This window comes from Carcharhinus amblyrhynchos, chromosome 14 (genome assembly GCF_965287045.1).
Source record: "Carcharhinus amblyrhynchos chromosome 14, sCarAmb.v2.hapA, whole genome shotgun sequence".
NCBI classification, from domain to species: domain Eukaryota; kingdom Metazoa; phylum Chordata; class Chondrichthyes; order Carcharhiniformes; family Carcharhinidae; genus Carcharhinus; species Carcharhinus amblyrhynchos.
The window spans coordinates 47,314,584-47,334,609 of NC_137337.1; the positions used below are offsets into that span (position 1 = coordinate 47,314,584).

The window sequence follows — 20,026 nt, forward strand, 5'->3', positions numbered from 1 at the left end:
CTTAGTCATTCTTTGTTGTTTATTAAACCTTTCCTAATCTTCTCATCTTTCAGACAAACAGAGAATTTCCTTAGTGTCCTGCCCTGCAGTCTTTTTTCAATCTATGAAACCAAAAAGAACTAAATGAATTAGTCGTTTATGTCATTCGTCAGGAAGAAATTAATTTGCATACTTGTGTCGAATTCTCGTGGGGGCTGGCAACCCCATGGGCTGACAACTTCCAGCACAGCACACATGGCGTTCTTCATTGATGTAATTGAAGAAATCCATGTGAGCTGCATAGGCTAGAAATAACGCTACATGGCCAAATTCCTCCCACCACTGCGGTAGGACCTTGCTGTATGCAAAATGGCTGCCAGCTCTGTATAGACTACAATAATAACAGTGATATTAAATAGAAAAATATTCCAAGATGCTTCACATATTTGTCATCAAAATAAAAATAGATTCCGAAGCAAAGAAGGAAATATTAATAGAGGTAACTATAAGCTTGATAAAGGAGGTTTGTTTCAAGGAACTACTTAGAAGAGGTGGCACGGTGGTTAGCACTGTTGCCTCATAGCACCAGGGATGGTGTTTGATTCTAGCCTTGGGTGACTGTATGAAGTTTTCACATTCTCCCCCTGTATGCGTGTGTTTCCTCCGAGTACTCTGGATTCCTCTTACAGTTCAAAGATATGCAGATTACTCAGGAGCATAGGTTGAAAGTGAGAGAGGGAAAGTTTAAAAGAGATGTAAAGGGCAAGCTTTTCACATAGAGGGTGGTGAATGTCTGGAGCATGCTGCCGGAGGATGTAGTGGAAGCAGATTCTCCAACAAGATTCAATAGGCATCTGGATAGATACATGAATAAGCAGGGAATAGAGGGATATGGACCACATAGAGGCAAGAAAATATTAGATTAGAGAGGCATCTGTGTCTTCACAGATCTGGTGGGATGAAGGGCCTTTTCCTGGGCTGTGTTGTTCTTTGTTAGGTGAATTGGCCATGCTAAATTGCTGGTTAGTGTCCCAAAATGTATAGGTTAGCGGGGTAAATATGTGGGATTATGGGGATAATGGAACTGAGCAGCGACATATCAGCCATGATCTTATTGAATGGCGGGGCAGGCTCGAAGGGCTGGATGGCCTACTCCTGCTCCTATTTCTTATGTTCTTATGTTCTTATAGGGCCTGATATGGAGAGAGGGCTCTGTCAGAAAGTCAGTGTAAACTCGATGGGCCAAATGACCTCTTTCTGCAAGCTGGAGATTCTGAGATGCTATTCATTGAAAAAGGAAAATGCAAAACAGGAGGATGTCAAATGAAGGTGAGGATGTAGGGGGAAAACTAGACTCAGCAAAACAATTTTACCAACCCTTTGGGAATGAACTAGAGGAGGCAAAGCTTTCAAATTGGAGTGGGAAAGCTTCCAACTGCTATGTCTCTTTTTATTTTTTCAGAGGATGTGGGTGTCACTAGGCCTGCCTGATGTCAGCTTACAGGCTCCATTGCACCCTCATCTTGCTGGTGCACCCCCAGCATGGCTAATGCTAGTAGGTTACAGTCTAGGTATCTATTAATCAATATAATCCTGGCCATCACAATAACCCAGTGTGTCACAGAATACTCCCCTTCCCCAACCCCTACTGTATCCCCAAGTTAGCAGACCTACTGCTGTGAGATGGATTTGACCAAATGCTTGAATATCACACATTTATTTGAGGTGATATATTACTCATTGAGTGGACTCTATGACTACACCCTCTGGATTACAACAATACAAATGCTGCATGAGGGGTTGAGATTCTTTCAGGGAGGCCTGGGAGTTCCCATCTGTAAACCTAGCAGTTGCAAGAAGCTTCTCCTGTTTGTCCAGATGCCCACTTATTCTTAGAGTCATTATCACGTTGGGGAATTATCCCAATTGGTCCAATGGGTTATTACAGGGAGTTTGATGATTGAAACACACCAGAATTAATCTTACGTGAATGTGCAATTATAGTGAAGGCTCCAGATTGCCTCTGTCATTATTGAGTTGCTCCTAACATGTCTCAGCTGTGCATTCTTCATGTGGTAATACAGGTTCCACATTGGCATACTTTAACTGCCTCCCCCCCCACCACACACCCCCATGCCCGGCTGCTGTACTGTGATCCACTCCTTCCAGAAATCCTAATAGCAGCGTCTTTTCTTAGTTTCACTTTCTGCTGCACTCTTGCTTGAGGCTCGTAATGGTGCTGCTGACCCTCTTCTTTGACAGCTCCCAGCCGTGGGCAGCCGATCTTGTAGGACGTCAACTGTTAAAATATGGCCAGCCAGTGGGATGGCCTCCATTCAGGAGAAAATGCAGGTTAATTAAAGGAAACAAGCGTGGATTTCTTGAGGGAAAATCATGTTTAATTAACTTGCTGGAGCTTTTTGTAGAAATAACAGAAAGGTTGCTGAGAGCAATGCTGTTCAAGTGGTATTCATGGACTTCCAGAAGGCATTTGATATAGTACCACACGACAGGCTTGTGAGCAAAGTTATAGCTCATGGAATAAAAGAGACAATAGCAACATAGATATGAAATTAGCTGAGTAGAACAACGAGTAGTGGTTAATGGACATTGTTCAGGCTGGAGGAAGGTTTGTAGCAGAGGTCTTCAGGCCAGTGTTGAAACCCTTGCTCTTCCTAATATATATTGATGACCTGGACCTTAGTCAACAGGGCACAGTTTCAAAATTTGTGAATGATACGAAACTGGGAAGCATTGTGAACCGTGAGCAGGATAAGTGTAGAACTTCAAAAGAACATGGCCAAGTTGGTGGAGTGGGCAGATAGGTAGTAGATGAAGTTCAATGTGGAAAAATGTGAATTGATTCATTTTGCTAGGAATAAGTTTGGAGAGACAATAGAAAATAAAGGGTATAAATCTAAAGGGGTACAAAAAAGTGGGATATAGAAGTGAATACGTCATTGATCATGGCAGGATGAGTTAAGAGAGCATTAATAAAGTACATAGTATCCTAGCCTTTGTTAATAGGAGCACCGATGCAACAGCAAACTGATTTCTTTGAAATTGTGTAAAGCACTAGTTCAGCCGCAGCTGGAGTACTGTGTCCATTTCTGGCCATCACACTTTAGGGAAGATGTGAAGGAGTTGGCAAGAAAAGATTTATGAGAATTTGGAGAAGTTGGCACTATTTCAATATTTACAGAAGGGTATACTTGCATTGGAGATGGTACAGCAGTTTACTAAATTGATCCCTGAGATGAGGGGCTTGTCCTGTTATGAAATGTTCAGTAACTTGGGCCTATATTATCCAGAGGTGAGAAGAATGAAAGACGATCTCATTGAATAATTCAAGATTCTGAAGAGGCTAATAGGATAGATGTGGCCAGGGAATGAAAATGAGGGCATAGTCTCAGGAAAAGAGGCTGACAATTTGAGACCAAGATTAGGAAAAATTACTCAAAGGATTGTAAATCACTGGCATTCTCGAACCCAGAAGGTTGTTGATGATCCTTTGATTATATTTAAGGCTGTGAGAGACAGCTATTTGGTCTCTTGGAATCAAAAGATATGAGAGCAGGCAGGGATTGGAGTTGATATCCAAGATCAGCCATGACTGCAATGAGTGGAGAACGTTTGACAAGCCAAATGACCTATTCCTGTACCTATTTCTTGTGTACCCTTTGCTTCCTACCATAAGCCAATTCAACTTCATACTATCCCTTCAGATCACATGGATTTTTACTTTTTTGACTTGTCTGCTGTGTGGGACTTTGTGAAAAACCTTGCCAAGATCTGTATATATGTTATTTTCATCAATCCTCCTTGTCATTCCCTCACAAAATTCAACCTGGTATTGGCAGCAAATTTACACACTGTTCCCTCATTCTAGTCATTAATATAAATATTTGAGGCCTAAGTACAAATTCCTTTGGTACTCTGGTAGTTACAGCCTGCCAAGGTGAGAATGAGCCATTTAGCCAAAATCTTTGTTTCCTATTAATTAGACAATCCTCTACCCATGCTAATGTATTACTCCCAAACCACGAATTCTTATCTTTTTACTTGTAGTTTGGCACCTTATCAAAGGCCTTTTAGAAATACAAGCATGCTACATGTACTCATTCCCCTTTATCTTCCCTGTTAAATCCTCAAAGAAGCAGAGCAGCACAATGTGCAACTGTCGGTCCACATAGGAGCCCTTGTGTCAAGATACTGGTAACTCTTCACCGATTTATATGTTTCTAAAGATGTTGTTGAGGTAAAGGAGTAGTGTGAATTTGAAGCATCTTCTCATGTTTGTATCGACATCTTTCCAACCTTTCTGTTTGATGTAATATGGTTAAACATTTTTCTTGTTTAATAGATATATTATTCTTTGTGTTAAAAGTTCAGCAGCAAACTCCTGTGAGTTTATTCAGTAACTTTCCTCCATAGTTTCTTAAATAAATTAGGATCTATCAAGCCAGATTTCACTCTGGAATCTGACTTGTCCAGTATTAACACCAGCCACGATTTTAAAAGTGTCTTAAAGGAGAAAAATCAAGGTAGAGAGGTGTAGAGGTACAGGGAGGGAATTGCAGAACTTTGGGCCTGGTTAACCGAAGGCATGGACACCAGTGGTGGATCATTAATAATTGGGAATGCACAAGAGGCCAAAATTAAAGGAGCATAAAAATCTCAGGGGATTCTGCGGTTAGAGGAGACTGTAGACATAGGGCAGGACAAGACCACGAAGAAATTTGAAAGCAAGCATGAGGATTTTAAAATGAAGACATTTCTTGACTGGGAGCCAGTGAAGGTCAGCAAGCACAAGAGAGGCAGTGAAATGGGATTTGCTGTGAATTAAGACAGGAGCAACAGAGTTTTGGATGACCTCAAGTTCAAAAGGGATGATAGAATGTAGAAGACCAACCAAGACTGCATTGGAATAGGTGCACCTAGAGGTTATAAAGGCATAGATAAGGATTTCAGCGGCAGATCAGCTGGCACTAGTGAAGTCGAACGATGTTATGAAGGTGGGAATAGATGGTCTTAGTGATGACATGAAGTCGGGAGCTTATCCTGGGATTAGATATGATCTAATTTGAAAGATTGCAAACAGTTGGTTTAGAGCAGACTTGAAGTAGAAAGGGACAATACCTGAAGAGAGATTATGGTTTGCAGCATTGGTGGAGATGGTGGGGTAAAAGGCAGAGTCCTGTGATCAGCAGGGAATTGAGTCATAAAAAAAAGGAAATGTCATGAACAGAATAAGCTCAGTGAGGCCATTAGAGAAAAACTAGAGAAAGATGTAAGTTCATTGCCAGGGCAAGGAGGATCATTGAAGGAAGGTTGACCAGGAGGCCTAGTGAAGGGAGGGACATGGCAGAGTCAGCTGATCAGATTGTCTCAATCTTAACAACAGCAATCCTTATTGTTGAAGGTGAAAATGAAGGGGCGATGGCTTTGCAAAGGTGGTCTAAAGTCAAGGAAATAAGCCATTGGTGGGCTGTGCATTCCAAGATGATCCTGGGAATTTTAGTAAGCAGTTTTAGTGGACAAGAATAAGACTTAATAGTGTTTTAAATGGTCCAGCCAGAGCTGGCCAATTAGTTTACTCTAATTTGCCAAACATTGTTTACCATCCAGACAAGCAGCAGAGTCAACATAGGGTTTTATTATGATTTTCTAAATGTTTTGCTCCTACCTAAATAATGGATTCCATTTTGCCAATGATAGATGTTAGGCTAACTGGCCTGTAGTTTCCTATCTTCTGTCTCTTTTCTTGAATAGGAGCTTTGCAGTTGCTATTTTCTAATTCTCTGGGATCTTTGCGGAATCTAGGGAATTTTTGAAGATTATAACCAAAGCAGACATTGGGTGGAATTTTCCCATCTCGCCTGCCACGGGAATCTTAGCGGGCGAGACAGGACCATGTAAAGGTCTGTTGACATCGGGCAGCATTTTCTGATCTTGGGGCAAACATGGCCAGAAATCCCACCCATTATCTCCATAGCCACTTACTTAAGACTCTAGGATGCAGGCTGTTGGGTCCGTGGGATATGTCAGCCCTTAGTCTCATTAGCTTTCCATTTTCTTTTTCTCTACTCCTGTTGATTATTTTAAATTCTTCCTTCTTCTTTGCCCCTTGACTTTCTACTATTATTGGGATACTTTAGTCTTTTCAACCATTAAAATAAAATCAATATCAAAGTCTCTGCCATTTCCTTGTTCTCCCACTTTTTTTCTCAGTTTCCATCTAAGGTATCAACATTTATTTTGATTACTCTCTTCCTTTTTATAAACTGGTAAAAGCTGTTGCTTTCTATTTTTATATTTCTTGCTGATTTGCTCCTATATTCTAATTTTCCTCCTTTTAGTCATCTTTTGCAAATTTCTAAAATTGTCTCAATCTTCTGGCTTGCCACTAATTTCTGCAGAATTATATGCCTCTTTTTACCAATTGATGCCATCCTTAACTTCTTTAGTTAGTTAAGGATGGTTCATTCTTCTCTGAGACTTCCTTTCTCCCCTTTTAAAACAAGTGGAAAAGATTAATTTAATGGGGAGTGAGGTACATGCATGTTCAGGGCTGAGGCATGGGAAGACTTGGGGGAGGTTTGTCTTGTTGGGAAAAGGGCAGTTCCTAAAATAGTGATAAACTTATTCCTTGTAATAAGTGCCTTGAGGCATGTTTGAGATGCAATGAGGGACAGATTAAGTGCTTTTTATTCTGTATGCATTAGTGTACTTTCTGGTAGCAGCTGTTTAAACTTGAGCACTTAAAACTTTTTTGATAAATGATGTCAGTGGTTGATCAGTAAATATGTGATGTATGTGCCAAGAATTTAAGTTGCATTTCTTGAATCTAAAAATGCCTGTTATGATGTGGAAATACCATGTAAATTACTCTTCATTTAGTAATAAATCTTTGCCAGTTAGGTTTCATGGCAAATATCAGTTTTACATTGTTTTGCCTTACAGCCCACTATTCATGTTCCCAAGTAAATGGAAAATTCATCAAACTTATATTTCTATTACAGATTTAGTTCTCAAATGGTTAGTTGCACTTCACACCATAGTGAAGAGTTTACTTTCCATCTCTGTATCTTGCTGTCTGAGAACGGTACTTTCCCCTGAATATCTTTAAATGTATCATTAACTGCAACATGTCATGACGCATATGTGAAAATTGAAGGGGGGTAAATTTTGACTTTGGACTACCATCCAGCAGTAACCACCAGCTGAGATTAGGCTGTGATCTTGAGGTTGTTGCCTTGTTTACTTGAACTGGAAAGCTGTGGAGTGCCCAATAAGTGTCAGTGCCCCAGCCACCAAGTGAGGGGGGAAGCAGGTGGAGAGAGTCGTAATCATGGAGAGTTGAGTTCCCAGTCCTACTATATTTTTGGACGTCTTCAGCCACATCTGGTTGGAGCGTGGACTGCTTGAAGCATCTGAGTATTCAGTGATAGGACCCTTTCAAAATGTCAATAACCACTTCATCAGGAAGGCTACTGAGGAGTTGCTGTATTGTCACCTTATTGCCAGACTTTACAAGTGAAAATTTACCCTAGTATCTCTAGATACAAACCTTATTTCAAATCCTTTTGACTTTTGATCTGAATGGAATTCTGTCTGTTGTGCATTTTATATCATTTCACTGGATGCATGATGCAACATAATCCTTTGTGCTAAATGTGTGTGATTGTATTTTGATAACTTAATGAAAATCAGATGTTCACATTGGGAGTCAGATCAAGTTGAAGCGTTGATCTCAAACTATCAGACATGCATTATGCATAGAATTTTTAACAAACTTCAAGTTTAAGCTAAAGCAACAAATTAGCTGAACTTTGTAGACCAGGAAAGCCCAAAGTTCAGTTCCAACTAGGGCCACTAATATTGTCAGATATACTTGATAAGGACGGTCTTATGAAAGGAGATTGGGCAAACTGGGCCTGTATACTCTAGAGTTTCGAAGAATGAGAGATGATCTCATTGCAACCTACTCAGGTAAGATGTTTCCCTTGGTTTGGGAGATTAGAATCAGAGGGCATAATTTCAAAATAAGGGGGAAACCACTTAGGACCAAGATTAGGGGAAATTTCTTTACACAGAGAGCTGTGGATCTTTGGAATTTTCTACTTCAGAGGGCTTTTTGATGGAGTAGATAAGGGAAAACTGTTTTCAGTGGCCGAAGGTGTTGATAATCAGAGGGCACAAGACAACACTTAAAAATTTTAAGCTAATGACGGCTCTCAATTCACCATTAAATATTAACAATGCATGGTTTTGTGGCTCATAAATTGATTTTTATCCCTACCTATTGCATATAGCCAGCACCTGATTAATTTCATTAATAGTTGTTATTGGTCCTTCTTAGAAGGCAAGGCTCATGTTTAGAATTCTTCTAAAATAAAACAAAGTCATTACCTGTCCATTTTTCATTATAACCATTTTTATAATAGTTATAATGAAAAACCGAGCACTTTGGTGAAATCCTTTTGAGTTTTTGTGGCTGGATTATTAACATCTATATTGTATTTTCCTATATTTTCTTTTCATTTGAATGGAAATTCTCCAACTGTACAAGTGTGATATTTTTCAATTAATTGCTCACTTTGATTCTGATGGTAAAGTCTCTCAAAATATTGCCCATATTCTTGCGGTCTGAAGTTATGCATCTTAGTTGATTCTTTCTTTATGGGATCCAAAGGAGTGCAGCATTACATAAAATTTATAGCAAGACAACAAGGAGCACCTCTAAGATTATGAAATGTTCCAGGGCATTTCAAAAGAATATCAAACAAAATTTTGAGGGGCTAAATAATAGTCTGCTCCTGTTTCTATTTTAGGTTTATTGAAAACAAAGTTGACAGTAACAAAGAAGTTAATATAGCCATCAATGCTTTTGGCTGCAAGATTTCTAATAGCTCCTCAAAACAAAAATAACTGACACTTTGCTAACTCTCCTAGGAATAGTAAAACTGGACCAGCATTTATATTACCTATATATGAGGGTTTGTCCATTAACATGAATTCTCAAGCCCTTTGGCACAAGGCAACAACTTGAATTTATGTACATGACATCCCATCTGACATTGCGAAGTAACAAGAGTGATGGATGCCAAGGCGTGGAAGATGCGTTAGAAAAAGATTAACGCAAAAGAATAGGTTTTAAATTACTTTAAAGGAGGGTGGAGGATGAACGGAAATGGAATTCAGAGACTAGGGCAAAGGAGACTGAAAACTCTGTGACAGATCTCAGTGTGAAGAATGGAAAAGTACACAAGACCCCAGAGGCCAAGGACTTGTGGTAATTTATTTCCACAGAGCAGGAATATTGTTTGGTTGCTGCATACCATCACAGTTTTAGGAAGATGCTTAAAACAACCATGAGTTGCTAAACACTTCCACGCTGTGTTACTGCAGGTCTTGGATAACAAACAGGCTTGAAGTGGCTTCTAACAGATAACATTTACATCATACAAGTGTCTGGGAGTGACTATCACTATCACCAATAATAAAAATTCCAACCATCTTCCCCCACTAGCAACAGCTCTTTCACAATTGATCAGAAGTTTAACTAGAACAGTTATGCCAACCCTAACTACAAAAGTAGGGAGAGGATGAGTATGCTAATGGCTCATGCAGCAGAGAACTGAGCAATTTGCTTTATTGCGCCTCTGCACCCCCTCTGTCGCCAGCATATCATGGCTGAATATAAACTTTCTATACATGCATTGCAAGAACTCACCAAAGTTTTTTTTGACAGCAGCTCCCATATAATCTCTACTACTGAAAGGGGTAACAGCAACAATTTCATGGGAACACCTTGCATTTTTTAGATAAGTTTGCTATTCTTTTGAAGCTATTGGGTCAATTTTCTGGAATTTCCAATCTAACCTCATAGAATATTATGCTGCAGGGTAAAAATCCATCATCACCTTCTGAGAATAAATAAACTTAAAAACTAATATGTCACTGACTTAAGTCCTGTAAGAAGGAGCAGTTATATTGGTCTTCTACAAGAGCTAATAACAAAAATTAAAAACTCATACAAAAAAGTGCATTCTATACTGGGGTTCAACTATATTTTCTCCCAGGAAAACACTGTCCCAAAAATCAACTAACATTTTGTATGGTAAAGATTTGAGTAGTGTTATATGATGAAGAGCATGAACTGATACAGTTAGCAGTATAACTGCATGACATTCAGTGCTTTCCAAATACCGCCTTTGCAAGTTTCATAACTTCCTACGTGATATTGCAGCAGTGCTCAGTTCATAACTGCTTCATTATCAAAAGAAGAAAATATAATTCTACATCTGTAATGGGGATTCATAACACATTAAATTATCAGATGGCAAACTATAACTTTAAAATTTGCATCATGTTTTTTCAACACAGCTTCTTGATGTAGTTTCTTACCTTGCACGTCAGAACCTGCGTCTCCTTGTCCTTGGACGCAAACACATGCTACGGGGGACATCCAGCTGGAACAAAGGTCACATGGCTCTCATTCAGAAGTGTGCTGACTGCTTCTTCACAGCCGATATGTAAGTCTAGAAGGATTTTCCATGTAGTAAGTAATCAAGGGAACTCAAGAAAATGCTTTTGTTGCCATTTTTTTAAGAAATGAATAATTGCAGCATGCATAATTGCAATGGCAGAGAAGCCAAAGCTTTATGCAGCCTATTTCTAATGCTGTTGATTTTCAACACTATGGCCCTTTCCATCCATACAACTTATAAGTTTATTTTCTTTCATTAATTCAACATTGTTTGTACCAAGCAATCAGATATAAGTCCCAGATGTCTTTCTTGATTCATGGAGTAGAGTCATAGAGGTTTACAGCATGGAAACAGGCCCTTCAGCCCAACTTGTCCATGCCACCAAGTTTTTACTGCTAAACCAGTTCCAATTGCCCACATTTGGCCCATATCCCTCTATACCCATCTTAACCATGTAACTGTCAAATTGGTCAACCTTAATAAATACTCTGGTATAAAGATATCTAACAGGAAATATATAATGCTTTATTTGTTGTAGATGTGTTGGCCAGCAACTTTGATCTAAATTACAGTGCACATTTCTGGTAATTTAAGCAATGTGCCATTTATTCCCTTCTATAAATTGTTTCTGAGATAAAGAGCAGCAATTGTCTCAACACAGCCTTGTGAAATTCCATCTGTGGCTAGATTCTGTTTGGCTCAGTTGACATCGCTTTAGCTACCCAATTTCAACCAATTATTTCTACCTGACTGCATACTCGGTATAATTTTCCTTAAATCTAACATCACAAATTATTGTTTTGCTCTCTTGAAATTGGGCACTAATGTTTGATTGTCGTCAGTAACATTAACTTGTCTGACCACAGAAATCTAACAAATCAGTGCTCACTTTTGTTAGATGTTACCCCATATGAAAATCACACATTATCTCAGTGTCACTCATGACCCAAAGTTTTCTTTCAGTGATGAAGGATATCTGGCATACAATTGCTCAAAGACTTTAACGAGACTTCCAACCATCTAACATCTCTTTCAATACTGAACCCTATACAGGGGATCTGTAAACAAGGCAGTAACCAACTATGTTCCTCAAGCATTCAGACTGAAGTATCCTTACTGAGTAGTCTAAATCAGGAAGTTAAAAAATAGGAAATGGAAATTACATTAAAATCATTTGTAGGAAGTGAAATAGTAATTGGGAATACTAATGGTATTTTACAGAGAAGAAAGAGACAAACATTCATGTTGCAGATATTTTTAAATATCTCAGCATGAATTTTCTTCTGAGGGAATGAACGCCACACTTCTAAAAAATGACTTTTCAGAGCTAGTGAGATTGTTCAGCTCTTATGTTCATTTCTGTAGTGATCACTTTTGCAATTAAAAACTTACTCCTAAATGTTTTGTTGCCTTTAGTGCAGAGTTAGTGAGCAAGTATCTCAGGTTCATGTCATTAGTGATTTTAGTGCTGGGCCTATCACCAAAAACTGAACCTGTCCACTTCATAGAAGAGTAAATCTTTGACAGTAACTTTTGGATTTCTGCATTTTACTACGTATGTGTAGATATCAGAGGTTGCTGTCAGATTTACATGTGGTGAGCCTTATTGTTAATATTGCGGCAACGTCAGGGCCATTGAATATTGACAGTGTCACGTAATTGGTTTGCTGTTAAACTAGTAAACTCGAGGTCTAGACTAATGATCCGGAGACATGAATTCAAATACCAGCGGGGCAACTAGAGCATTTGAATTCAATTAATTAAATGAAATATGGAATAAAAAATTAATGTCAATAATGGTAAACATGAAATTACCATTGTCATCAAACTCCCCATTTGGTTCACGAATATGGTTTAAGGGAATAAATCAGCCATCCTTATCCAGCCTGGCTGATATGTGATTCCAGACCCACAGCAGTATATTTGACCCTGAGCCATTAGCTTATATTCAAGAAAGTGGTTCAGCATCACTTTCTCAAGAGCAAAAATAAGAATAAATGCTTGTCTTATCAGCAGTGATCAAAATATGTGAATTTTTTTTTTAAATATCCAATAAATGTTTCCCTCTAGAACCTGCCTTAACGTGCTCAATACGGAAACAGTTGTTAACAGTGCTGATAGATAATTCAGTCTTCTCACCAACTGGATTTGGCATCCTATTGCCAAACCAGATAATGGGTAGAAAATTGCAATCTCCTCCAGCAAAAGAATTATGTTCTGATTTTCTTGTATTCCAGTTAAAGTTCCTAGTCATTCTTAAACTCTCGCTCTAGAGACCTATGACTGGTGAAATGAATCAGTTTTGGATGTAACTATACCCAAAAATTTTAACTCGCTCCCAGTAAGCAATATTTCAATCTATATTGCCATTATGTTTACTTTTACAAGTAAAACTATATTTTTTCATTGTGACCCAACCTCCTCCTCCTCCTCCTCCTCCTCCCTTGCACTTCTCCCATTTTACTTCAAGTCACCACAGTATTGGTTGATTACCCTTCTCCATCTCCTATCAGTTACGCATTCTTCTTTCAATCCTGCTGCATTTCAATCACCAACATCCTTCCATCTGGTTTTGGCCTTCCTCTTCTTCCTAGAAGTCATCCTATCTTTATCACTCAGCATATCATTCATAGGCCCTCTCTCCACAACTTATGACCATACCCTTTCATGTCTTCTTGGCCGTTTTCTTCAATGCTTCCACAAACTTGACCAACACTCTAATGTTCTGTTTCCTGATCTAGTCTTTTCTTGTCACACCACACATCCATCTCAACATTCACAACTCATTAGTGTTAGTCATCGTTTCTCCCTTCCTGATGCTGCCCAAGTTTCTGCACTTTGTAACAAGGCCAGTCTCAGAACTATCTTGTAGGGACTTCCTTTCCATTTCAGTGATACTTTTCTGTCACATAAAGCTCCACTGCACTTCTTCCAGGTACTCAAACCAGCGCTAATCCGTTGCTTAATTTCCGTTTCCATCCTTTCATATTTTTTCGCTGCTGTCCCCAGATGTTTGAAACTACTCACCTTTACCAAGTCTTGACTAGGTTTTTGTGGCAAATTTATTCCTTCAAATCCCATGTACTCTTTCAACTGTAGCTAATATCTGTCAGCATCCAACCAAACTTCAGAGATGTCCATACAATTTTTTTCATGGAACTGTATGCTTGTAATTCAACTATTTTTTTAATACCTCTTCAATTGGCATAAATACATTTCATGGAATCTTGTGCATGTCAACATGATTCACCCTACATAGTTGGCTCAATGACAGAAGCCAGGGGGTGGTTATAGAGGGTTGTTTTTCAAATTGGAGGCCTGTGACCCAGCAATATGCCTCAGGGATCAGTGCATGGTCCACTGTTGTGTGTCGTTTATATTAATGATTTGGATGAGAATGTAGAAGGTATGGTCACTAAGTTTGCAAATGACACCACGATTGTGGCATAATGGACAGTGAAGAAAGTTATCTCGGATTGCAACGGAATTTTGATCAATTGGGCAAGTGGACTGACGAATGGCAGATGGAGTTTAGTTCAGATAAATGCAAAATGATGCATTTTGGTAGATTGAATCAGGGCAGGACTTACTCAGTTAAGGGTATTGTGGAGAATTACAGAACAAAGAGGGTGAAATAGCAGCACGGGTGTGATGTGACACTAAGTGGCCATTAAGTAGCTATGCAAGGTTGTCAGTTGGCCCAAGGGCGGGCTGGCTGCCCGTTATCTCTACCTCACTAAAATTGAGAAATTGAGGAACCAACCAAAGTTTTGTCTTAATTACAGTTTAATATAAAGGAAATGCACATGCAAGATTAATTATAGAATCCCTACAATGCAGAAGGAGGCCATTTGGCACATTCATTGAGTCTGCACTAACCACCATTCCACTCAGACCCTATTGCAGTAATCCCACATATTTACCTTGCCAATTCCCCTGACACTAGGGTAAATTTAGCGTGGCTAATCAACCTAACCTAAATTGTGTGTATATTTGCATTTGCTAATTAACCATGGTTTTTTCTGCTTTCTTTCGATCTAGTTCTGAAGATGATCCTTTTCTGTTGTATGCTACTATGCATTCAGGCAATCATTGTAAATTCCTCAGTAGAGACCTCATGCGGGATCATAAAGCTTGTTTGTCTGACAAGAATACCCGAAGATTGTTCTTCAAGTGGCAGCGTGGACACCAGCTTGTGCTGTCAAGCTATAATCCAGGGTACAAGATGAAATTTGAAGTGAGAGGCACACTTTGAACAAAATTTAATAGTACAAAGAATAGAGTGTAATTTTTCTATAGAATATACTTCGTGTGTAGATTTTAGATAAGAGTAACTTATTTTTCCATTAATTATTTACTGAAACCACATTTGGTTCAGAGATGTAAATTTCATAAATTGAGATTTTATGCTTCAAGGTGATGTATATTCTGAAAAGAAACTCGTATGTTCTCCAAGTTGATTTGAAATCCGAAGTTTGGCAAGGTGCTTTTCTCATACCTAATGGGGTGAGGTGGCACTGCTGCCTCACAGTGCCAGGCACCCAGGTTCAACCCCAGCCTTGGGTGTCTGTCTGTATGGAGTTTGAACATTCTCTCCGTGTTTGTGGGGATTTCCCCCGGGTGCTCCCACAGTCCATAGATGTGCGGATTAGGTAAATTAGCCATGCTAAATTGCCCCTTATTGTCCCAAAATGTGTAGAATAGATGGATTAGCCATAATAAAAATGTGCGGGGCTACGGAGATAGGGCAGGGGAGAGGGCCTGGGTAACAGAGTTGGTGCGGACCTAACAGGCCAAATCTTATAACTCGTAGAATACTTAAAGGGGAAACCAGTGGATTTGGTGCATGTGGATTTTCAAAATGCTTTAATTACATCCCACACAAGAGGTTAGTGAACAAAGTTAGAGCACATGGGCTTGGGGATAATATACTGGCATGAATTGAGAATTGGTAAATGGACAGAAAATAGACAAGAATAAACAAGTCATTCTCAGTTTGGCATGCTGTGACTAGTGGGGACCATAGAGGTCAGTGCTTGGGTCCAACCATTCACAATCTATATCAATGATTTCAAAGTGGGGATCAAATATAATGGACAGAATTTCCTGGCTATTCATGGCGTGATTTTCTAGTCCTGCTGTAACGAATGGAGATTTGGCTGAACACCAAATTCTCCATCCTCGTTTGTAGCAGCGGCCGGGCACAAACAGCCGGAAAATTCTGGCCAATATTTTCAGATAGGAAAATATGAAGTTATCTACTTTGGTTGGGAAAAACAGAAATACAGAGGATTTCTTGAATGGTGAGAGATAGGGAAACATTGATGTCCAAAGGGACCTGGGTGTCCTTGTTCACAAGTCATCTAAATCTAGCATGCAATGCAACAAGCATTCAGGAAGGCAAATTGTATATTAGCCTTTAATGTGGGAGGATTTGAGTACAGGACTAATTAAGTCTTGCTGCACAGGTGGCACAGTGATTAGCACTACTGCCTCTCAGCACCAGCGACCCAAGTTCAATTCCCGTCTTGGGTCACTCGCTGTGTGCATTTTGCACATTCTCCCCATGTCTGCGTGGCTTTCCCCTCGGTGCTCTGGTTTCCCTTCACAGTCCAAAAAATGTGCTGGTTAGGTGCATTGGCCATGCAACAAAGGTTTACCAGACCAATTACTGGGATGGCGGATATGAGGAGAGATTAAGGTATTGGACATGTATTCTCAAGTTTAGAAGAATGAGAGATAACCTCATTGAACAGAATAGATAGCAAGCTGGATATGAAACAGAAAACAGGGCAGTTCAAAGGTAGTTGCTCAGATTGGCAGTAAGTTATAAGCGGTGTTACACAAGGATCCGTACTGTATCCATTCTTGTTCACCATTTAAATGAACATTTCAAAATTTGGAACTGGGAATAGAAGTTAAAAATGTTGATTTCATTCAGTTGGAGATTGTAGCTAGTACAGAAGAGGACTACAGCAAAATTCAGGAAAACATTAATAAACTTGGAGGATGGATTAGAAATTGACAAATTAACTTCAATGTAGATAAGTGTAAGGGAGTACATTTTAATAGGAAGAAAAAGGAGACCATAAACCTCTTTGACAATAAGAGAGAATTTAATGCCCTACACCATTCCGAGCTTGTTGTTGTTGCATATCTTCACACCTTTGGGGAATAGTTTGGGGAGGAAGTGGTGGAAGGATTTCCAAGCTGATTACAAGCCTGTTGAAATACATTGAACGCTCCTTCCAAGTCCTGGTGTTAGACTTGAGCCTGGAGTTTCTGGCCCATCGGTAAGGGCGCTACCAGTCACCTGGCAAGATTGGTATCAGAGCAGCATTTAATCAAGTGGATGGATGGGCAGGTGAGGACCACACCACCACCTCATATCCAAGTCACTTAAGTCCATGGCAAGAAGCTGTGCCTTCCTGCTTCACCTGCAGTTGATGTCCCAATGCCCACTTAAGGACTTCATCCCACTACCACACTTATATTAACCCCGTAGCAGGCATGAGCCTCACCCAAGCGGAGAGCATGACAAGCAAGCCTGTGTGGGAATGGTAACGGGTTCCAAGGGGGTCCCATGTTAAAAGGCACTCAGTGTTCACTAAGACTTACCCCTCCTGCCCCTACCCCTGCAAACTCTATTCATGACCCACTCCTGCTATAACTCACCTGTGGCCTAGGACCCATTAACCAGCTTGGACCTTGGTTGGATGTTGTGTCAACAGCAGTACCCACCTCCCCAGTCGCACAGTTATTCAGTAGAGCTGCTGGCTTTGGACTATCAGCTTTCAGCAGATGGAAGTTCCATCCCAGGGTCCTTAATTGCAAGAGAGGCCCAACGCTGTCCAGTTAAGCATCCGAGTGGTGTGTTGTTCTCAGTAAATTGTTTAAATGTTCCAAATATTAGTTAAAATTGGTTACTCACTTTAAAATAATACTGCTGCATGTGAGAAACAACTTATTTTTAATTATAACAATCAGTTAATAATGAATTGACAGTTTTTTTTAATATGTATCTTTCCCTATAGATCATACCGAAGTATGACACTATAGTACAGACAACAAGCAATACTTGGCATATACCATATGATGAAGAGGGAGTGGAGAGGTGTTCCTATGAAGTTCCACGTAAATGGTTGTGTCTTCAAAGACATAACTGAAGTGAAGCAGTGGATAGAAATGTTGATGCTAACTGTTTCTTGAGTTTTTCTTTCTTAATGTCATACTTTATTTTTACATTTAGTGTTTCTTCAGCCATTTTGGAATGTTTTATTTTGTTTCTCAATTTTCTTATATATTTTCCCCTTTTTTTCAAAGAGCTGTGACTTGTATTTCAACTTGAATTTCCAGGTGGTGATTGCCCTCTACTACTTCCCTCAAATGGCCATTCTTCCTGCCTCAGCCTAGACAGCTTCAACAATCCATTAAAATCTGAAGACATCATAAGCAAAATAAACACAATCCCCAAATAAAACCTATTTACCATCCAGCTTGGCTTAATGGATCGTTATCATGATTGACAGCACTCTCTCCTTTTTATAAAATGTTGGGCGGGATTTTCCAGCCACACACGCCCCAAAACTGTAAAATTCCGCCCAAGGTCAATGGACATTTCCATGGTTTCACCCTTCACCTGCTCCGATTCCTGTGGCGGATGGGACTCCCCCAGTTATCTCATTGCCTTTATCGCTTACACAATCAAGTAATTAATCAGCGTAAAAAAGTTGTGAAAAACTTTATTGATCAAATTAATACATGTAGCGGCTTACTATAGTCCCTGCAAAGCTATCCTAGCTGAGTTCAGCTAACTCAGTACACAGAAAGATTCAAAACTTATCTATATAACCTAATAACTGCATAATGTGTCGATGCATCACTGGGGGGTGCTGGGCATTTAATCTTTGTTACATAGTTGAATTGAGCATTCAATATATTTATCTCTTTGGCACCACAGGGATTTTGTGATTTGATGATCTGTACCAGTTCACATTCAAATTAATGTAGTATTCTTGTTATCCTTTGCTGAGATGGAAGAAATGCTTTGCTTTTTTTAAAGAAGGTTTGATTCTTTCAGATAAATGTTTTTGGTTGAAGAATCATGACATAGTGATTATCAGGTTGACATGGAAAATTTAAGCAGGCAGCTTCTTTGAATAGATTTGTGTCACAGGCCTCTAACAAGATAACATTTTTCAAGTTTCATCAGAAATAGCTGCTGAGTACCCTACAGCACAAGAAAATGAGAGTACAAGTGTAATGTTCTTTAAATTGTCATACCTCAGGATAAAAATTACATTCAAAATATTGAAAACCGTAAAGCGCAAAGCATCCTGAAAATTCTATGGCATTTATGTTTTTTCACGACTAAAGTCACTAATATTACGTTCCTTAGAAAATAAAAGTAAAATAGATTTTGTTTGGTTTTGAGAGTTCAAAATTTACTATTGTGTGCTTTTATTAATTGAATAAAACCAATCTTACTATCGACGAACAAAAAGTTTAAACTTAAAAATACCCGTACACACAAATAATGCACTTTATTAATTCTTAAAATTACCAGTGCTCAAATTATAATACCTGAGTGAAATTGTCATATAAATGATCTGGTATGGAGGTTTGATGCCCTTTATATGTTGAATACACGTGCAACAGTCACGGAGGTATGGAATGCTATAATACAGAACATTCAGCCTGTAAGGCATGTACAATATATATTTTTATCCGCAGGAGCCCCCTCCTGCTTATTCCCCATACTCTTAAGTGTTACTCATGTTCAAGCAGTTATTTGATTTCATTTTAAAGGAATTTCTGCGTCAACAGTTTCCCATGTACATCCTGTCCAAAAAGTAAATGAACAAATCCAACCCATCAAATTCCCATCCAATCAATCTACTCTCAATCATCAATAAATGATGGAAGATATTGTTGACAGTGGTATCAAGCAACACTTACTCAGCAATAACTGTTTGCTAATGCTCAGTTTGGGTTCCACCAGGGTCACTCAGTTCCTCACCTGATGACAGCCTTAGTCCAAACATGGACAAAAGAGCTGAACTGAAAAGGTGATTGCCCTTAAGTTAACATCAAGGCAACTTTTGAACGAGTGTAGCATCAAGGAGCCCTAGCAAAACAAGTCAATAAGAATCAGGGAAAACTACATTGGTTAAAATACGTAGCACAAAGATTGTGGTTGTTGCAAGTCAATCATCTCAGTCCTGGGATATCGCTGCAGGAGTTCTTCAGGGATCAACCTAGTGAATCTCCTCCGCACCCCCTCCAGTGTCAGTATATCCTTTCTCAAGTAAGGAGACCAAAACTGTACAGAGTACTCTAGGTGTGGCCTCACCAGTACCTTATACAGCTGCAACATAACCTCGCTGTTTTTAAACTCCATCCCTCTAGCAATGAAGGACAAAATTCCATTTGCCTTCTTAATTATCTGTTGCAACAGCAAACCAACTTTGTTCTTCAGGGTAGTGTCCAACTATGTTCAACTGCTTCATCACTGCCCATCCCTCCATCGTAAGGTCAGAGTGGGGATGTTCACT

At 39.3% G+C, this 20,026-nt stretch overlaps 1 protein-coding gene across 3 annotated transcripts in view; it reads left to right on the forward strand.

Annotated features, from left to right (window-relative positions):
• The window catches only part of prorp (protein only RNase P catalytic subunit), a 64,193-nt gene extending 45,299 nt beyond the window's left edge, over window positions 1-18,894 (forward strand). For all 3 annotated transcript variants that reach the window (XM_080202813.1, XM_080202811.1, XM_080202814.1), the window contains exons 5-7: window positions 10,369-10,517; window positions 14,514-14,709; window positions 17,507-18,894. In XM_080202813.1, the coding sequence (XP_080058939.1) occupies window positions 10,369-10,517; window positions 14,514-14,709; window positions 17,507-17,638 (477 nt within the window). In that variant the 3' untranslated portion in view covers window positions 17,639-18,894. The remainder of the gene's footprint in view (window positions 1-10,368; window positions 10,518-14,513; window positions 14,710-17,506) is intronic.
• Window positions 18,895-20,026: the final 1,132 nt, after the last annotated feature.